At 38.4% G+C, this 20,261-nt stretch overlaps 1 protein-coding gene across 3 annotated transcripts in view; it reads right to left on the bottom strand.

Moving 5' to 3' along the window:
* The window catches only part of ST6GALNAC3 (ST6 N-acetylgalactosaminide alpha-2,6-sialyltransferase 3), a 234,764-nt gene that overhangs the window by 110,124 nt on the left and 104,379 nt on the right, over positions 1-20,261 (bottom strand). For all 3 annotated transcript variants that reach the window (XM_075710460.1, XM_075710461.1, XM_075710459.1), the window contains exon 2: positions 17,826-18,020. In XM_075710460.1, the coding sequence (XP_075566575.1) occupies positions 17,826-18,020 (195 nt within the window). The remainder of the gene's footprint in view (positions 1-17,825; positions 18,021-20,261) is intronic.

Genomic DNA, 20,261 nt, shown 5'->3' with positions numbered 1-20,261 from the left:
GGGCAACCTTGTGTGCACGCATTATGATACTGTCTTTAATTACCCGACCACCTACTATTTTTTCCACTGGACCCCTGCCTGCACTGACTGACATAATGAGCAGCTACTCAATGCCTTTGTTTTCTTGTTATTAGTCAATGTGTCCCCATGCCTCATTTATTGAGCACTATTCACACCCTGCTCTGAGACTTATTAATTTCTGCCTGGGCTGTCACACAGTACTTATGTTCTAGCAGCTCCTCACTTCTCAAATACCATTCTAGAGAGAGACAGGAAAAGACTGTATTAGCCCTCTTCAGCAGAAGGGGTCTGAGAAACTAAGGTGAAAGTTATAAATTAAATTAAGAAGTATACACTCACTGACACACAGAACCTGGAGCAATTAGAATTCTTTGGTAATTTGTATAGTCAAATAATTTTCATTGACTTGAGCTATCTCTGTGAAACATCAGTGCTTCATAAATCAGACCCAAGGGTCTCAAACTAAGCATTCAGAAAGTAAACAACACACAATTAGTAAAAACATGGCTTGATTAGATTAGAATCGCATAGAAATTGTGTAACAGAGGCAAGAAGAGAATCCAGCAGCTAGCATTAATGCTTAACCATGACAGCCTTGCCTTCCATTCCTGTAACGTCCCAACTCCTCGACACCTTGCCATTTCCTCAGCAAATGAGACGGCAGTCCTAGCAACCTTCTTTACACACTTCCAGCTGGCACCAGAAATGGTAAAACCTGGACAATAAATTAGGCTGAAGTTGTCCCACTATGCACAGCCATGACTACATCAAAGAAGTCTAAATCAAAAGTAGACAGGTGATTTCAATTATGGCACTTCCCAGTCCCTGAACCTGGACTTTCAACCCTATTAGTATTATGTCAGCTTCCAAGGTGCACCTATGTTGTCCATGGCGGGGCCAGAACCTTCCTACCCACCACACAGATGTCAGTCAGTTGAACTAACATAGTAATAGTGGCAGTAGCAGAATACCACCCTCTACTTCAGTAGCCACACTATTTTTCTTTTTTAATTATAACATCATGATTGTTATTGGGAAAATATTTTTCCAACCAGCTCTAGTGAAAATAATATATTTTCCCCTGACCAACAAATACGTCATTAAGAAATAAAATATTCATATTAAAGAAGAATCCAAAATTTTGAGTCTAACAGGCAGCTGCAATGCAAAATTCACTAAGTAAACTAATTAAGAGGTATTTAACAAGACTGTGTTCCAAATTGCTTTTTGCGTCTTTTACCCACCAGTTCTCCTTTCAGGAATAGAAATTATTCACTGGACATACAAGCCCACTGCCCCTCAAGCACAGCGAAATAAAAGTCTAGAGGTCAGAACAGTGGCCTTGGACTCAGGAAGCCTGAGCTGTGGCCTGGCCTGCTACTGACCTGTTTTGTGGTATCAGGTAAATGACAACCTCAAGGTCTCACTTTCCCAATCTGCAAAATGGGATTCATGCTTGATCTCAGAAAGAACTGCATGGACTTGTTATATTACTCTTATTGGAAAAAAACCTCCCTACCTCAAACCTCTCCACATGTAAAACTGTGTGAAGACAAAGTATTTAGCATGGTCCACTTAGAGAATTACCATGTACCCTGCAAAAGCCCCATTTGCTCCCTGCGCATGGAGATCAGTGGAGTCACGCCTCTGACCTTCCAGGCGTCACCCTGCAGGGACCGGAGAACAGACGGGCAGATCAGTTCCAGGGAAGCACAGCGGGGGAAACCTGAGGCACTGGCATGTGCTCCATCAGTCAAATTTAAAATGAGCTGAAATGGCTTTTTGCAAAGTCCTCTTAACTTGATGTGGATTTAGCTACCAGTCACCTCTAGACATGATGCATCCTACAACGGAATGATGGATAAACCCTTTTTCAGGTGCTCACTTCCTGTGCGCAGCAGGTGCTCAGATATTAGAAATGAAAAATTAAAATAGTAAAATCTAAAAATCTACGTAAATATATGTTTTAGCAGAATGATTTCAACTGACTATTCAAAAGTATAAAGAGGTCATCTCAGTGCTAGTAAAACATAATCAGCAGAGTGACATAGCTTTTACTTATTAATTATATTTCTTTTGTACCAACACTACGGGAACTGCAGAAAAAAATATTATAATCAGCAAAAATCTTTTCTGATGACAGGTTTTTTTCTGCTGTTAGCTCTGCGAAACATATTAATCCTAAAGAATGATCTTTCTTTTCAGTTTTGCATAGCAGTGCGTACAAATAAAAACGTTAACTGCCAGAACATAATTTTCAGTATGCTTGTCTTAGTTCAGATGTGTGTTTTCTGTTTGGAGCACAGCTGTTCATATTTCCCAACATGAGCTTCAGTGCTGTAAATATCTTTTCTATTGAGGGCTACATTCCCAAAGTACTGCACAGGGGCCACATGTACAAACTGTGTTAGTGCTAATGTAAGCTGTGTGCATGCAAATCCATTCACAGCACTTAGAAAATGCAGACCACGGACCTTGACCCCACCACTTTGCCACTGAACCAGAATTGCTCTATCTAATGCTGTGACTGTGACATAAATCAGGCTTTTCAAAAGGCTTTTATTCAGATAAAAGAACTCGTTCTGGGATAAAATTTAAATAGATCATGCTGCACAACTGCATTAATGAAGCAAATTACTCCCAGAAACCTGGAAAACAAAATAGTCTGGAAACTGAAGGTAAGATTGTCTGGGGTTTAGTGCCACTTTTTTTTCAACAGTAGAAGTCTGTGTTGTATTTAGCTCAATTTCTTTCCTTCTGGATTTCAAAACCAAGTCCTTTGCCTGTCAGCATAACACAGCTGGCAGCACTATTGCCTCTACGCTCGAAGGTCAGAGATGCACATCTCTGACTGAGACATGGGCTTGTATCCAATGCTGACGCTGCAGCTGAGCGTTTGGGGGATGTCATTGCACAGTTAGAACTGCCTGCCTTCAGATGAGACATTAAATCAAGGTCATTTCTGCCCATCAGTGGGGACCACCTGGGTGAAAGGTAACAATCCCATGGCAATTTTCACAACAGTAGGACATAAGCACAATGGTCTTAACAATATTTGCTCCTAACAAATAGCTTCTGGTATCTGAGATTCTTTGGAAGCAATTGTTAAGCAAAATAATAGAAAACCATGGGACTATCCAAACCACATCAACGACACTGCCCTCCTTGCTTTGCAAAGCTTTCTCTGCCTAGGAGGAAGGGTAGCCTACTTCTAAACACAATAGAGTACTGAGTCCAAGTACACATTAATACATTTTGTATAGATGTAGCACACACTTGTAAGCTTTAGAGACATGGATTCATGAATTTCCAGTTTCCTGAAGGCAAATTTGCAACAGTAATTATCAAATTAAGTTAGTATCATTCAGTCAGTCTGCTGCTTTAGGAAGAGGGAGAAAAATGCAAGAAACATAAGAGTATGGGAAATAAAAGCTATTTCTGCACCTTTTCCTCTGAGCCCAGCAGTCAAGATTATTCTATGGCTGGTGACAAAAGTGGTGGTTGGTGGCCATCTACCCCCTCTGTGCCCCAGCTTTGTGACTACAGGGAGAGAATCTGATGAACAGACATAGGCATTTTTTAGCTTTCATAGAATCAATCTATATTGTAAGATCAAGAGCAGAAAGAAAGAATGGTACAACTACTGATGGATGTCAGGCTGTCGCTCTGAAAGTGGTGAAATATCACATCTTTTAATATGAGCTAGAACAACACAGAGATAATGTAACAGGAGGGCATGAAAGCATGGTGTACTGCACTTGGGGAACTCGGGCAGTCACAGAAATCTCCCATTCTGATCAACAATTTCACCTATTCTTCATGGACTATAATCAAGCAAGAAGTTGTTTGGGTTTGTTTTGGTTTTTTTTAATCAGACACAGTGTGAACCAAAGAAGAGGGGGAATCACAAGACGATAAAGAAACCTTTGGGTACAGCGAGAGATTTGATGAAAATAATAATAGGAATCTGAATTGATTTGCAGGCAAGAAATTATAAAGCATCTTTTTCTTTCCAAGGAAGCCCTCAAAAGGAAATTGAGAGGACTTGGATCATTTCAGGTATTGATAAAATAGGGCTCTTCATTGTGTTAATTTGAACAATCTGAGGCAGGTCTCAAGGAAGGAAGGATGTTGCTTTATTCATTCATGTGACAGGGGAAATAAGAATGGAAGAATATCAGATAAAAGAAAAACTGGACTAAAGTTATCTTTGACCACAACTGAAAATGAGAAGCAAAACCTAATACATACATAGTAGATAGTGAAATAAAATTAAGCATACACATAAAAACGCTGCTTCTATGAAAATAAGAAATACACATATACTTAACATCCATCATGGGAAAAATTCCAGTGAAGTTACAATTAGATTTTGAGAGTAATTTCAGTAGCAACCTATTTCATTTCTATAACACTATAATGATTTCATCAGTAACAAATTCTCTAGGTAGTATCACACTGGAAGGTTTAAGGATGCCACCATTAAATAGCATCCATAATTGTTACAATCAACTGCATATTACACAAAAGGGTGCATTTGTGGATGACTGTTAAATGTACCAATTTGCCAGATTAGCATTTTGCTGAAAGTAATACTCTGAGCCTTCAAGAACCTATTACCTATGGACCAAAGCTCATGTCAAGTTCATTTTCTGCTGCAAAATGAAACTGGGCATCCTTTCACAGTAGAATTTATATTACAGCCACTAATACTACTGATGACCATAAACAGTTTAGTTACAACGGGGCAAAACATGGGTTTTTAAAATGCCACTGAGCGTAGAGCTGGGTATAACAGCTGCCAATACACGGATGTTTCCTCACCTTGTTTCAGTCTCCTTTGCTCTTAAACTAGTGCAGGAAGCTGTGACCAGTGTTTTGCAAAGGGTGACAGAATTTGGGCTGTGAAGCTGACAAAACACCAAATCTATTTAACAGGAAGGGAGTGTTGCAGAAGCACACACAGGTTCCACAAAGTGCAAGAACCTGAGGTTTCATTTACAGTGATACTGGGAGCAAACCTAAACCAGTAATTTAGAAACACATTTGCCCTCCCAAATCCTCTAGATCATTAAATAACAGACACTACCTCTGTGTAGGATAATCTTTAAAAAGTGTTCCATCTCAAATACAAAAATGTAGTAGAAATCTAGGACATCCTTGGGTAGGAAATTACTTCATTGAATCCAGAAATAACTAATGGTTATATATAGAGATACTCATATTGGAAAGAAACAAAAATGCTACATTCATGAATTCTCTAGCAATTTAAAAATTCAAACAGATTTTAAGACATATTATGCAATAATATCTACACACTCACATCTAACACAGAAATGCCTGTTAGTGATATGTAGTTGCTAAAATTATATTTATGTTTATAAAGATCTTGCCAGACAAACTAGATTTTTCAAAGAAAAATATCATGCTTAGTAAGTGAAGGGAAATTACTAGAGGCATTTTTGCATTTAGTAAAGACTGAAAAAAGACTGATTTTCAGGAATTCAGAATACAACTTCCTAGATAATTGGATAATTAATCTGAATGTACAAGAACTACAAATGTATATACAAATCAGGTGTTTTGAACGTAAAATGAACCGCTAATTTCTTAACAGATCTGGCACATTCCATTATGAAAGCTGTTCCTCTAATGAACAAACACATTTAAACTGCAAGACCGCTACTGCAGACTGAATGGAAAAAATGATGGTCAAAAATCCTATTTCCAAGTATAACTCAAACCACTGTAAGATTTCTTACATGGACTGAAACAAAAAGAACCCAAAACAAAACAAAAAACCCAAAACCAAACAAAAAAAAAATCACTTTGCCTTTTAGTTCTAAACCTTTTTTAATTGGCCTCATACAACACCCATCTTCGTGATCTTCTCTCATTAAATCTGCCTTATCTTTACAGTCTTCAGGAGAAAATAAATGGTATTTGCAGAAAGAGCGGAAAAGCATGAGGAAAGTAACACACTGAGCGTCATCTTGGGAAACCACGAAGTGATTCATCTCATGAAAAACATTCAACACATTTTAGGAAAAATAAATCCCAGGTAATTTGATATATAGAAGCAGAGGTAACTTGTCATCTCCTCTCTCTCATGCCGAGTTCTAGAAAACTGAGACAGGGAGAAGTGAGGAGGGGGTGGGCTTTTGCTATGGATGAATTAGGAAAAATAAGGAAGAGTTTTGCTTGATAACATGGTGGAACTGCAAGTGTCTCTATACCCTGAAGAAAGAAGAGAATGAGAAGTGGAAATATTTAAGATCTTTAAAGAAGCAGGAAATAAAGAGATGTAAACAGCTGTAATATTTTCTGTATCGCAGTCTGAGGAAAAACTGAAGTGGTGAACTATTAGTCTACCACATGATCTTCCAAGGGATGTGGGCAAAGGCCTAAGAATTGTAATATAAAAGCAGACAAGTTAAAACCTGAGTTAATGTGCAATATGGGTCAATCACGTACTAGGAGGGAGATGAGCCACCAATTGGGTTTTTTCAGGTCTAGATTTTACTTTTTGTATATGCAACTATCTAGCACACACTGAAACCAGCAGAAGAATATATGCATTATTCATGCTATTTGTGGTAGACATGCACTGTAGTTTCAGTGAACGGGAATGGAAGTAATACCAGAGGAAATAGAGGCCTTAAAGGAAGACACTAATCTCAGAAACCTCTGAGTGTCACTGTAATTTTTTTTAAGGATTCTGTTATAATAATAGTTAGCTTTGCAGAAAATGATTTCTGCTCTATTCAGATAAACGACCTCACAGAAGGCCATTTCTTCCCCAGGAAATGAAGAGTGGATAACATCCACCAGAATGGGAACAAGCCATTTAAGAGCAAGTGGAGGAAGCTCCACAATGCTGGTTCCTATGTGATTATCAACAGCCTGAACATAACAAATGTTTTAGATTTCACGACAGAATTTACCTTGCATTGTGGCCAGCAGAGGTGGTAACTCATTTTAAACAGGAAACAATATCACCCTCATCCATTGCTTGAAAATGACTTCTCATCTACAATTATCTGTCAGTTTTGCCTTCTCATTTTCAGCTATCACCAGGCTCCATACCTACAAAAGTCCATTTCTCCTTGATTCTTGTGCTCAGCTCCAAAATAATTTATTAGGAGTTACACATGCTTATCAAAGACAGACAGACTTCATGCAGAAATTAATGGCAGTCTATGGAAGTTGCTATATATCATTAAATAATATGTGCTAACACTGCTGTCACAATACCTGGATTGCCTCGTCCTTTGTCAATCAGAACAAAGCATTAGTGTAGTGCAAAGATTATTTTTGTTGTTCTGACAATAAAGTTCTGGCTGTAATACAATGGTAATAACTGATAATCTATCAGGGATAGTAGATCCCCAATCATTTTATGAGAGTCGATCTGACTGCCCCCATTTTATTTTTTGAACATGACCATAAGTTACTTGATGCAAAAATGTTACTTGCTCTTTATAAACATGAATCCTTTGCAAACATGATGAACCTGAAGCAGTGAAGAGGTCCATGCCAGCAGCAGAACAGAAATTGAGGCTAGTTAGTAAGAGTTCCAGCCTGTTCCTCTGCCCATTCTCTTCTGAGTAAAAGATCAACACTAATATTTGCCTTACAGTAATGTTATCAGCTCCATCAGTTGTCACTGATACTGGTGATGACAAGGCGCATCCAACATCAAGGACCAACTGGAGCAGAAATGAATAGTACTGCTCCAGAATGGACTCCCCAGAATGGGAGATCCCACAGGACAGTCCCTCTACCTCCAAGGCACTCTCCTGTGGGACTCTCTGAAGGTCTGCCATTGAAAGGATTAATAAAGAAACATCATCTATTATGCATTTGAGAAAATTACGTTTCTCTGGCTTCTAACTAGAGAGGCTGTTTAGCCTCAAAAACACTCAGTACTGCCTTACTCAGCCTTTGGGAGACACTGGCATGGCTGCAAATAAACTTTTTAGTGATTCACTCTGTTTGAAAAAGAAGTTATGCTTGTAAAGACATTGGAAAGAAACTTAAAAAAGTATGTGAGCTCTGACCTGAGACAATTTTGCCATAGGTTCTTCTGGTTTTAAATCTATTCCCAGTTGCTTTTCCAAAGCCTGTCACTTGAAGACTGGATCAATATAATGCATTCATCTTGGGGCTACATCTTGAATCCATTCAGGAACCAAACCTTGTGCAGAATGCAGCAGTAGCTGGCTTAAGAACAGCCCCTCATATCCTAAATCTCCAAGCTATGCTTTCAAAGCTGTTCTAAATTATAGTATATTTTTGAAGAAGAGGTAAGCTGATGATCTAGTGAAAGAAACTTTGGGCAGTGAAGGGCAAGCCAAATCGAAGAGGACAGAGGCTGAATAAAGAAACCAGCAGTTTCGGACAACGTACACTGGATCTAAAAAGGAAGAGCTGACAGGAAATAGGATAGACATTACAAATCTTTTACATGCTATGAATAAGATGACATGAGAAACTGTATTGTAAGCTAGAAAATGTTAATAAATCAATAAAATTAATTACACAAAAAAACACCCAAGAACAAAATTGTCAGTCATCGATCAATTCCATAATATACTGTTATGTCATCAAATATAGGGTTATTGTTTTTACCTAAAGGCCAAACTTTATCCTTCACCTTGGTGTTTCATTTCTACTGTAGGATATTTCTCAGTGCTGATCTAAGCTTTCAGTGTACTGCCCTGGAACTTCTTTGGGGTGGCTCCTGTGTGTGTAGTCAAGCATTTCATAGCAGTCTGAAGGCATCTGAAGAAACGCTTAGAAAAATACTTTTTCAACTTGATGCACTCCAGAAATTATATTTTCTCTTTACAAATGTGAATCCTAGCCACTAGTACTCAAAAAGGCAGAAGGGAGGGAGGGTGGTAGCATCACTGAACTAGAACCAGGGAAATCAGCCCAAACCTACTTGCATTTTGGCTCGTATAATATTAATAGGAGGGCCTTGAGCATTCTTTGCAGTCTCAAACTGGAGCAAGCTGGTTCTACCCCCTGGAGAAATATTGATCTAAGACCTGTGGCATTTCCATCAATTTCAAATCCAAAACTCTGGGTCCTAACTACAAGAGACTCTTAAAGACAAATTCAAGAAGCTGTACTTCGAAAAACAATGCTATTACTTGCAGAAAAGAGGACTTGACTGGTATGAACAAGGTAAAGGCAGTAATGTGCACCCCGGGGGTTGGGGATAAAAATGGAGGATGAATTGTTGTTATTAAGTGGACAATCCCAAAGTCAGTCTAGTAATTTCTCCACACTCATTTTGGGAATTTCATTTAACACTGAAATTCATCTAATGGGCATGCCAACTGCTTTTCTGAGTGAAAGGAAGTAACAGATTACTGTAATCTCTGACTAGCTGAATATGAAAAATATATCAAATGAGGAGGAGGAAAAATAAAGATGGAGGAAAGAAATACTGCAAATAACACAGAACTTCATTTTCTCCCCAGCCCTCCCCAGACTGAATTGGTTTTCATTTTAGGGTGCAGCCCCACGGCTCAATTTACCATGAACTTTTCAACGTTGGTGGTAATATCACTTATTGGTTCAGAGGCAGTTCAAAAATGCTTTATGATGAGTAGACAAAATTTACAGCTGCACCCACAGAAAACATACCTCCTTGTTACAGGTACTGTAACTCTATCAAGCAGAGTTCTAAGATGCACACACTGCCAGCATAGTAATGCCAGTAAGGGGCATGCGGTTTTTGACACAACAGTCGTTATAGACCAAGTAACATGTATTTGGTAGTATGGATTAAAGTATTCAGCCAGACAAGAGAGACTATCCCAAGAAAAGCAATTATTGCTGGTGCAATCTGCATCTGCACTAAGAGGGTCTCTGAGCTCATTTCTCTCTATGCAGCAGTTATACCAGTGCACCTGTTCCAGCCCAGTCAGATAGCAGATAGCACAGATTAACAGCTCAAAAATGCATTTAAGGTTCACATTTTAATCTAACAAAAAGCCTAAGAGAAAAGGCTCACTTTCCACCAACTCAGAGAACAATAAAAAAGACAAAACTATGTATTCAATCCACAGAGCCTTGCAGCAGAACCTGAAGCTGCCAAACGCAGGCTATGACAGATGGCCATGGGAGCAAACTTGGAAAGCAAAGGCTTTCAAGGAAGATGGCTGTGGCTTTAAAACTAGCCAGTAATTGGTATGATGGTCAGTGTTAGGAGTCTGTCTCTTGAGCAAGTTCTAGCTGCTGTGTTTATGTGTGCACCCGTGCACGTATGTGTGATTCTGTGTGTGGCTGACACGCTGCTTCCCTGCAGGGAAGTATTAATAGCCTCGGGTCAGCTCAGTGCTGCGCATCTCTGCCAGAATAGCTATGCTGGGCAAGAGCTCAAAGAGCTAAAATCGCTGATTGCCGTAGCCAGCAGAAACCCCTTGTGCAGAAACAATTATATGAGCAAAATTCCATTTTCACTGGCTCTTTTTACTCTGCGGCGTATTTTATACACCAGTACAAAGAGCACCTCAGCCGTCATCTCTGCATCCAAAACCAGCAATGCTTTGCTGCAAAGGATACCTTGAATCTCTGTGAGAAACAGACTCCAGGTATAAACTCAGGAGGGTGACATTGAACTTCTTACGATGGAGGCATTTTAATTTTTAAACAGCAGTAGTGGGAGGATATTCAGTGAGTAAATGATAGGGCACTGCTCTCCCAACTGATGAAATGGAACACCAAGAAGACACCTTGCTTACTATTAACGCAAACCATCCTTCATTTAGCAACTATTATTGACAAAAGCTGAAATCACATCATGATAACAGAATTCAGTTCTCATCCACAGTAAAAGCAGTAAGTTCCTCCTTCCTCTCCTTCACCACAAGCCTCATCCTCCTCTGCTCATTACACCAGCGAGCCCACCTTTCCCATCTTCCCCGGTGGTTTGGTCTCATTCAAGAAGCTATTACACCAAACCTCTCTGCTCTTTCCTTTACCAGTCCAAAGAACACCCCATTCACTTTGTCTGGTCCATCTGCCATTTAACTAAAACAAAATTTTACTGATAGGATTTTGTCTATCAAGCTGGCTAACTGCAAAACTTAGGTTTGACTCTGTTTTCCAAATGGTCTCAAGTCAATTTTCAGTGTTGTGTCTCTCACTTGAAGAGGCATTGTTCACACTTCTCACATGGAAAACACAACTCGTAGGGAGTCTAACATTATCTAATATAAACCTCCCCTTCGCTAGCAGTAAAAAAATCCCCAAGAAGGTGGGAGAAATCTCTGGAAATTACATATAACCAAGGTGGATGGTAAATCTATGACACCAGGCATCTTTTCCGGTATAACCTGTAAGCTCCGCTCAACAGATCAATCCAGCCCATGACTGTGCATTGCAGGCATTTACTTCTACCAGCCCAGATTCTGTAGGGATTGACTTTTGATGGCACAGCTCACTGGCTGATAGTAATCTCTTCTCAAGTCCCTTAGTCTTTTTTTTTTTTTTAAAAAGCAGAGCTGCCACACAGGCAGCACTGCTTGACTCATCACATTCAGGCTCTGTGGAGCAGATTTAATTCCTTTGTATAGAATACTCGATATATTTATCCTGGCACTTGACTTTTTCCTCATGAGACACCATCAGAGTTGTGGCAGCTTTAAAAACCTACGCTAATTCCATACATACAGAAGGAAAAAGGCTGAGCTGGCAGGTTTTACTCTGAGGACACACATCATCTGTGCTCCCTTCTCTGCTGTAGGTTCGTAACAGCCTGAGTGGTTTCAGTTGGACCTTGCAGCTTATTCTGATGGTTCTCTCTTCTCCCAGGCAAAAAGGGGGTTGGAAAGAGGAAGAGGGCAGTGGGGACTCTGGTGATAATTTGTTTAGTGAGGGCTATTTCTGCAATATAAGATGTGCTCCTAGAGTTGCTCTTTTGGTGGTAAAGCCTTTGGCAGGAATTTTATTTTCAAGTGTGTGTCTATGGCTCCCAGAGCCAGGAATGGGAGCTCTGGTATAGTTAGCAAACAGAGAGGGGTGGGGGGATGAGAACCAATAACCCGCCATTCAAGTATCTCTCAGAAGTGTAACAAGCAACGTGATTGTCATTAAAAATGTCACGTAGCCAATCCTTCTGTAATACTTCCAAGAAAAGTTGTTCCTGAAAATTCATGTACCAGAAGCAGAAAAATATCCGGAAGAATACATGGCATGTTTAGTTTTACTTCCATTATTACTACTATTATTATTATGATGTGATTACTAAGGCTGAAATGATGTAACTGAGCAACTGATATAAAATTGTGTCTTAGAAGGGATGTAAGTGATAAATGACTATGAAACAGATGACCTTTTCTTAACAAAATATCCTATGAATTCTTAAGCTGTAACAATGAATAAGATCCCAAAGGAAAAGGCAGGATGGAAGCCATGGATTTGTCAGAAATTAAATACTAAAGCAACTGTCACACTGAGTTCCAGTTGATGTAGGTTTGATGTGAGGTCCTAGCCACTCTAGGACCCAGTTCTTCCCAGCAAGAGCATGAAACAAACATCTCTGAAGTTAGCTGAATACACCATGCAAGTTCACAGCCTGGTACCTTCTGTTTTGACAGGAAGCCCGGTGCTATTCTCCAAGCTTCTCTTCATAGTAAGTGTCATTCTGCATCCATCACTAGCAGAGGCAAAACTTAAACCTTCCCAGGTTGATCATTAGCTTTCCTTGATTTTAGTATTTCATATAAAAATGTCAGCCCTTTTTAAATTTTTTCTTACTTCCCCTATCTGGAAAGAAACTAATATTAAAACATTCATCACATTCTTTGTTTTCTTTGTGCATTTTTAAATTTAGCTTTTCGAGTTTTAGAAAAACATGGTCTCTCATGATTGGTACGGGTCCTTCCTATGATTACTCCTAACATGTTTGACAGCTATGCTTTTGCTGTTGTTGAAATGGTATGTGCCTTATCTTACAGTCAGATAGCACATCACATAGCCTGTACTTCTGCATGTTATGTTAGTTTTCCTCTAAACTTCAGGTGCTGATATCTTTTAATGCAATTACTTTATTTTGTTAAAAAAAAAGGAAAAAGGACTACACAAATATGTATAAGGTCTGTAGCCTCCTCCTAGTTTTATTCATATCTGGGATATTTCATTTGTGGAAACCTCCACTCATTTCTGGCACAGAACTTCTGGCAAAAAGAAAAAAAATAAACTAGACTTAGGCTGTATGTTCATACATGTATGCGGCTGCGTGTGCCACAACTGGCAAGCAACTAATGTTTGTATACTAGTTTGTTCAGGTTATGGGATAATATGTGATATGTGATAATATGATCCACATTTATTTCTTCAGTATCAACACAGTATTGATGGGTTTTTCAGTTACAATAGCATTGTTAAAAAAAAAAGTCTTAACTGCTACAATGTGCATTCCTTTTATCTAGTGCTCATCACTATACTGTGAGATTCTTCAACGTTTGTGACACAAAGGCTCTTCTCTCCCTCAGAATTCATTTTAGATGAAGGCATTAGATCTTACAGCTGCAGTTTAATGTAGGGATTTTAGGTCATCTCAGAACTTACCCTTTTCCAAGAACAGTTTTAATCTTTGTATAGTACTTAAATATACTTCTTATAATTATGTTTCAAGTGTTATTGCAGCTATATTTCAGATTTTACGTATGTAAGAAAATGCTATATTATTTTAATACTGACGGTAGAGTAAAAGTCTATTCAATATTCACCTTTCAGGAAGCACAATCAAATATCCAAGAACACTATTAGACTTGCCTAGCATAAAGTTTCAAACTGTTAATGGATTTTAAATTGATGCCATAATGCTGCAATTTAAATACATGATGTTCATTAATTTTGCCAGAACTCTTCGTAGAGTAGGAGTGGTACGAAAGAAGGAGGAAGGTTATATTTGCTCTACCTGGTTCTTTTTATCTGCTTGCCCATTCTTGATATACAAGACGACTCATTACATCGGCTTGGAGTGGGGGGTGAAGTTTACTCAAATGACAACAGGTTTCAATTTAGTAACCACTGTGGAGTTGTATCAAAGTAATATTTTCTATGGAAAAAATAAAATACCAGGAATAGGATAAAAGTAACTAACACATGATAGGCGTGACATTTCTTAAAGATGGATTTCATGGGACCTATCACCAAAAATCCATAGGTACAAAGCAGAGGAAATAAGGGACAGAAAGTTCATCTTGCCCATACACCTTTTCACTGAAAGGTCAAAATTCACATACTTGAGCAAGAGAGCAACACTGCCAAACAGGCAGCCATAGTCTTTTGCAAATCTCAGGGAGTCCCCTCAGATGCGGATGTTGAAAAGGGAAAAGAGATCACATTGTGGAGGACTACTGAGGGATCCCGCTCTCTTGAGGGGAGGCAGGGCAGGCACTGGATACAAGTTTTCTAGGTGAAGAATCACCTATTTCAGAAATATCTCAAAAGTCAAACTAAAATGTGTCTAGACATAATGGGCCAGTATAGTACAACATTTCACAACTATTTATATTTCAAATATAGTATGTTTACTGTATATAAAGTCAGTTTTCCAAAGCTGTTGCTATAGCTACAAATCAAGGAAACCATAGCAACAACCCCATATTATGTACAGCCTTAATTAGGGATTAAGTTATGTCTCTCATTGCATTTTATATTAAATACTCCCATACAATCTAGTTATAGTAATCTTAAATTTTTTTCAGACTTTTTAATAATAAAAATTCCACAGTATTATACCATCAAGTCAAATACACAACACCCTTGAAACGTCTTTACTGCATTATTGCGATCCTACCTAATAATATACGTCACTGCTTTTTACTTGAGATAAACACAGATGTTCATATCGCCGTATTTCCTGATCTTCTTTAATACAAATCATTGATCACTTCAGCCTTAACCACCAAGTAATTGATTTTCCATCATCTCATAAGGTTTTCAAGTATCATCCCACTCAGCCTTATCCCAAAGGAAATAAGCTCCTCCTAACTTCAGCTTTTTTTTGCCTATGGATTAAAGTCGTTTTTTTTTTTTCCTTTTTCCTCAGGAAGTAAGTATGCAAGGGAGGGACAGGAAAGGTAGAGTAGTAGTTCATCTAGATTTTCTAGCTTCCCTGTCACGTCAGATGACTGACTGGGTTGGTGGTAAATTACTCTAATTACTCTGTTTTGTTGACCTTGTATATGTACTATTTTAAGTACACTGAGAAGCTGGGATTAGAGATCCCTGGCATGCTGCATGCAGTCAGGGCTCAGAGTGGAGCCTGAGAGGAACAGGTAAAGGAGAACAGAGAACAAATGTGAAGAAAAGGAGAAGGATGTTGGAAGTGGCTGAGGAACAGGAGGGAATGCTCTTGGACAGCAGGAGACACGTAGGACCCAGTGGGGTGACAGGCTTCAAAGGACACCCTAGAAGACTATGAACACATTCAACAGGTGTGCATAGATTCTTTCAACAAAAAAAAAAAAAAAAGGCAAGCCAAAATCATGTCTTTAAAAGCCTTCTCTCCTACCTTCCCTTCCCTTCCATCACATAATTTTCTGACAATTCGTTATGGTATAGTTTCCTCACCTTTTGGTCCTTGCCCATTGATGAGATGGCATGTGTCCCATTTTGCAAAAACCTTGGCCACATTTGTTTAGGACATTAGTTGCACTGACAGACTGGACCTTCTGCTTATCTTACACACCACAGCAGCATAAAAAAACTAGAAAAGAGTATCTTGATTCTATGAAATGAGCAGAAATTCAATGTATTTGGCACTTACAGAAATGAGAGATCTGTGGTTTCAATGTCTATGAACAATTGAGAATTGCTGACCATTTTAATACAAATAGTATACAAACCCATATTTTATAAAGCAATCTGTGTTATAAAAATTGTAGTCTGAGAAAGCTATGAGTGTGAGTTAGGAACGTGGGCCATGTAAAAGCTTTTCACGTGGGCAGCACAATAAAACTTCCCTCACACAGGGAATAATTAAGTCAGAAGATAGTGCATTCACAATTAGCCAGACATGTTCAGTTTCTTCATTATCATTTTAATTAGCAAATATTAATGTAATCTGTTAATACAAGGGGAAAAACAATTAAAATTACTAAGTTTAAGGAGTACTTCATGACCTAAGCTAAATTGAGACAAATATCTTTCTAATCAATACTGGTCACCAACTTTAAGGACATTCATTTCCATTTACTGTTAGAACTTCCAAGCGTGTTAGCAAATTTAAGAGTGAATTAAGGCTCCCACAAGCTACATCTAACCTCTGATGAAGGCAATGGTGAATAAAAATGGATTAGCATGCTCCTCTCCTCTCCAGTTATCAGTTCAGACTGATAGTGATCAAGTGACTGTGGCAGCTCTACCTCATTCAGATTCCATGCCTGCCGCTGTGGCAATAACCCAGGGACATGCAGAACACTCTGCCCTCTCATTTCTAGTGGGCTCCTGGTCCTTCTGTATTTAAGATATGCTGGATGGAGCCTTGGCCCTTTTGAACTCAACAGCAGCTCCCATTCATTTCACTGGGACTAGGATTCACACCCTGACTCAAACAGGTTTCCTTTCGGGTGCTTGTCCTTTTCCTGCTCTGTAGATAACATACTTTGGCCTCCAATATTCTCACTGCTGCATCTTACATGGACAGCAATTAAAAGATAGAGAAGTTTAAAAGAAGCTGCCTCCTAAAAACTATAAGCCCCTGTCATTCTGATTTTTGTATTTAACACTCTGAAGTTAAAATAACAACTAACTTGTCCAATAGACTTATGGGACTGAATATCATGAAATGGTAAACTATTTTCATTCTCTATCAAAGCTGTTACATGAATGAATTTCATTCATGAATATAATAATTGTAATTTCATAAAGAAAAATAAGTAGCAGTAAGTGGAAGTCTGACTATTTCTCATGACTGACAGTGCTGCAACTGATCAAAAACAACTTTTAGAAAGAGTTAATTTTTTTATGTTAGCTTGTTTTGCAAGTTTGCATCTGTTATAAATAGTACAGGGAGACGGGGGGAAAGAGAGAGAGAGGGAGAGAGAGAGGAAGAGTCTGGGGGAAAAAAACTACCAACCAAAATCCAACAGTGTCATTAGATATTTTGCCAACTAAGTTTAAAGCAGGAGTACCTGTAAAATATAATTTTATCACACAAGTATTTTTATCACACAGCAGGTATTTTGCAAAGCAGATACAGGCCAAAGCATTTTACAATACAGACTGGAAATACATACCTGGCTTTCAAATAGCTACCAAGTGTTAATATAATAGTTTTGGAAAAATCCAGTAAACCTCTAGCTCTATAACTTTCCTACACTTGACATATGTTCATTTCACAAGTCATTCCCTTTTCCTCTTCCATGCACATACAAATACAAATAAACTACTTCTTCCTTGGGTATCCCAAGCAAAATTAAACATTTTTAGGACTTTATTACAAACACACACAAGAAAATTTTCTTTTGAGTTAAAGGGACTGAAGGCTTGAATTTAATCTGAAAAATTCTCTTGCTTGTATAAATATCAGTTTTCACTGCAACCAAGCATGATTTTGAGGCCAGCTCGCTGCTCTTTCCACTGCAGACATGACAGAAATTAAAAAATTAAAATGGTCATTTAAATGGTAGCACACATTTAAAAAACAATCTGCTCAGAAACATTGCTTCCTTTACTTTTTACACTAGGTAGGTTGGTAGAAAAGCAGTTATGTGGGATCAGAGAAAGAGAAGCCTACTGGTCTGTTTTGCTGTGCTCTTGATACCAGGTCTTACCTCTTGTGTTTTCACATTTATATATCCATAATGAGTTTTCAGAGGCTGTCTTTGGCCATTAGAAAATGGTATCCATTTGACACTGGTTTGTCCAAAGCAGTTTAGGATCAAAGGGAAAGTTACTTCATTTGTGAGACGAACGATGATCAGACAAAGGAATGCTGCAATGAAACTCACAGCAACAATGGACTTCCTCTGTAATGAAAAGAAGAAAGAAAATAAATTCTTAAAATCAAGAATTGGTTTTAATAAAAAAATACATATCTTCTATTGTAGGATGAAGGAAAAACACTTTAGAAAGCTTCATATGAAATTATTTTTATGGTAGTCACCATGCTGCAGGAGGTGACAGGATCATTTTGTTTCAATGAATTTGCATTTCAGAGGTTTCGAGAGTTTCTTTTAAAACTGGTTTAAATTGTATTTGTTTTTGGAAGGAAGATTTTTATGTAAACATCCACACCAAAGCTGCCATTCAAAATCATCAGTTCTCTAGACGCATGACAAATACACAAAGCGAAAATGCCATTTGCAGCCATACCACACAAAGTTTACTATGAAGATGATCACTACAGATTGCATTAGATATTTTGCCAACTAAGTTTAAAGCAGGAGTACCTGTAAAATATAATTTTATCACACAAGTATTTTTATCACACAGCAGGTATTTTGCAAAGCAGATAATTGTGTGTTAATTTTAAATCGTTCCCATGCAACAGAACTCATACTCTAACCTTAAATATTTTAGAATAAACATGAAGTCAGCACAATGTTCTGCCTTATTCCAGGCTCACAAATTTACAAAGTGAGGCATTGTTATCTTGGACAAGATGACCTCCATTGTTAATAATGTAACACATCTGAAGCCTGTATCTAATTAACCTTTGTTGTCCACCTCTAACCTACCCAATTGGTTGGACTGGTTAATGTAGCCACAGAAAGGTATCAACTTTTTCCCTGGGTAACTACCCAGTCTGCAAGAGAAAAAACTTATAAGAAATACGATGTTCCCTCATTTTTAGCTATTTTTTAAATACTGCAGTCAATTACTTCTAGACAAATTAGTTAAGGACAAAACAGATTAGTTGGCATATGCAAAGATTCTAGGTATGATACGCTATTGTAAAGGCTATTTTTAAATTTTCCCTGAGGGAATGGAACAATGATAATTTACAGGTGGTTTTACTGTACTTTAATTACATTCTAGCTTTACCTAATTTGCCATAGTTTAATCACCCTACTGAATGTAATTCTATCCCTCTAAACAGTAATATATATAGAAAATAGAGGGGGAAAAATTATTTGCCTAAGGGCCTACATAAGTATGTAGTAACACTTAATGCTGGATGGCAGAATCTGATCACCACAATTCCTTTCTACAAATACCACCAACTAACAGGAACCAGCAGAGTACACATTTAAGACCGCTTTTGTACGTGATGGCAATAAGATTTTAGTCTAGTCTACCCTTGATTGGCTTAGAGTAGACTTGGTAGTGTAGGTTAATGGTTGGACTGGATGATCTTAAAGGTCTTTTCCAACCTAAACGATTCTATGATTCTATTCTATGATTCTATAAGATCACACGAGCTGCAATGGTGATGGAGGGGTGAAAGGCGAGCTCTGATTGAAACCATATAAAATCAATCTGTTTCTTGCCGGGAGGTTCATTTGACAGTCTGCAGAAACTAAAACTCAAAATGTTGAGCAGAAGAAACAACGATATTTACACAGCAAACATACTGGGAAAGACAGAGACAAAGTTTTACTGGACACGAGCACACAAGGCCTACGTGCCCATGCACAAGGCCTGTAGGCACTGCTGCCAGGCTTTGGTTCAGTTTCTGCACACAGAAGATGGCAAGAATCACAAAGAGCACACAGCAAATTTGAAGGGATATTACTGTATTCCCACACACAAGAGTTAACAAAATAGTACATTACGGAGGTCAATTGCATGGCTCTAACTGTTTCGATGTATTAGGAGGCTGCAATTTATAAGATAAAAGCAATGAAAGACTGAGATGGAAAACTTGGGTGAATGAGGTCACTGTGAGGAGAAAGGGAAGAGGATGATGAAGAAGAGAAGTATTATAGTAATGCGATTCAGTGAGGAATCTTAGTCAGCTAATGGCTGTGCAATGTAAAATTAAACCCAGGAAATCTTCAGAGGGCAGCGCAGCACCCGCAACCCAATCACAGCTTTCAGAATTCATGGAAGCTGCTGCACTTTTCATCAGCTGCATTATAACAGATTTACATTAAATTGCAATAAACTGGCTGGGGAACACTTCTGTGTCACTTCTCTTTGTACCAGATGGAGTCAGAAATGTTTAGCTATATATCAGGGCCTTGTAAGTGTTAAGAGCAGCCAAGATGTGCAGTGCAAGTGATAATCATAAAGCCGTGAGAGGGAGCATGAATTAGTCATATTAT

The sequence above is a fragment of the Pelecanus crispus genome, chromosome 5 (assembly GCF_030463565.1).
Source record: "Pelecanus crispus isolate bPelCri1 chromosome 5, bPelCri1.pri, whole genome shotgun sequence".
NCBI classification, from domain to species: Eukaryota; Metazoa; Chordata; class Aves; order Pelecaniformes; family Pelecanidae; genus Pelecanus; species Pelecanus crispus.
Note: the sequence above shows the minus strand (reverse complement) of the source record. Positions and strands in the feature narration are given on the sequence as shown.